Genomic DNA, 239 nt, shown 5'->3' on the forward strand with positions numbered 1-239 from the left:
CCTCCCTCCCGCCGCCTCGGGCCGCCGCCCGCCTCGCCTCGCCATGGGAGTGCAGGGCTTCCAGGACTACATCGAGAAGCACTGCCCCAGCGCCGTGGTGCCCGTGGAGCTGCAGAAGCTGGCCCGGGGCAGCCTGGTGGGGGGGGGCCGCCAGAGGCCCCCCCAGACTCCCCTGCGCCTCCTCATCGACGCCGACAACTGCCTGCACCGGCTCTACGGCGGGTTCTACACGGACTGGG

At 73.6% G+C, this 239-nt stretch overlaps 1 protein-coding gene across 3 annotated transcripts in view; it reads left to right on the forward strand.

Annotated features, from left to right (window-relative positions):
- The first annotated feature begins 6 nt into the window (after window positions 1-6).
- FAM120A (family with sequence similarity 120A) overlaps window positions 7-239 on the forward strand; it is a 93,424-nt gene continuing 93,191 nt past the window's right edge. For all 3 annotated transcript variants that reach the window (XM_019505044.1, XM_019505045.1, XM_019505047.1), the window contains exon 1: window positions 7-239. This exon is cut by the window's right edge and continues 305 nt beyond it. In XM_019505044.1, coding sequence (XP_019360589.1) covers window positions 44-239 — 196 coding nt within the window. In that variant the 5' untranslated portion in view covers window positions 7-43.

This window comes from Gavialis gangeticus, unplaced genomic scaffold, assembly GCF_001723915.1.
Source record: "Gavialis gangeticus isolate Ggan-Ray unplaced genomic scaffold, GavGan_comp1, whole genome shotgun sequence".
NCBI classification, from domain to species: Eukaryota; Metazoa; Chordata; order Crocodylia; family Gavialidae; genus Gavialis; species Gavialis gangeticus.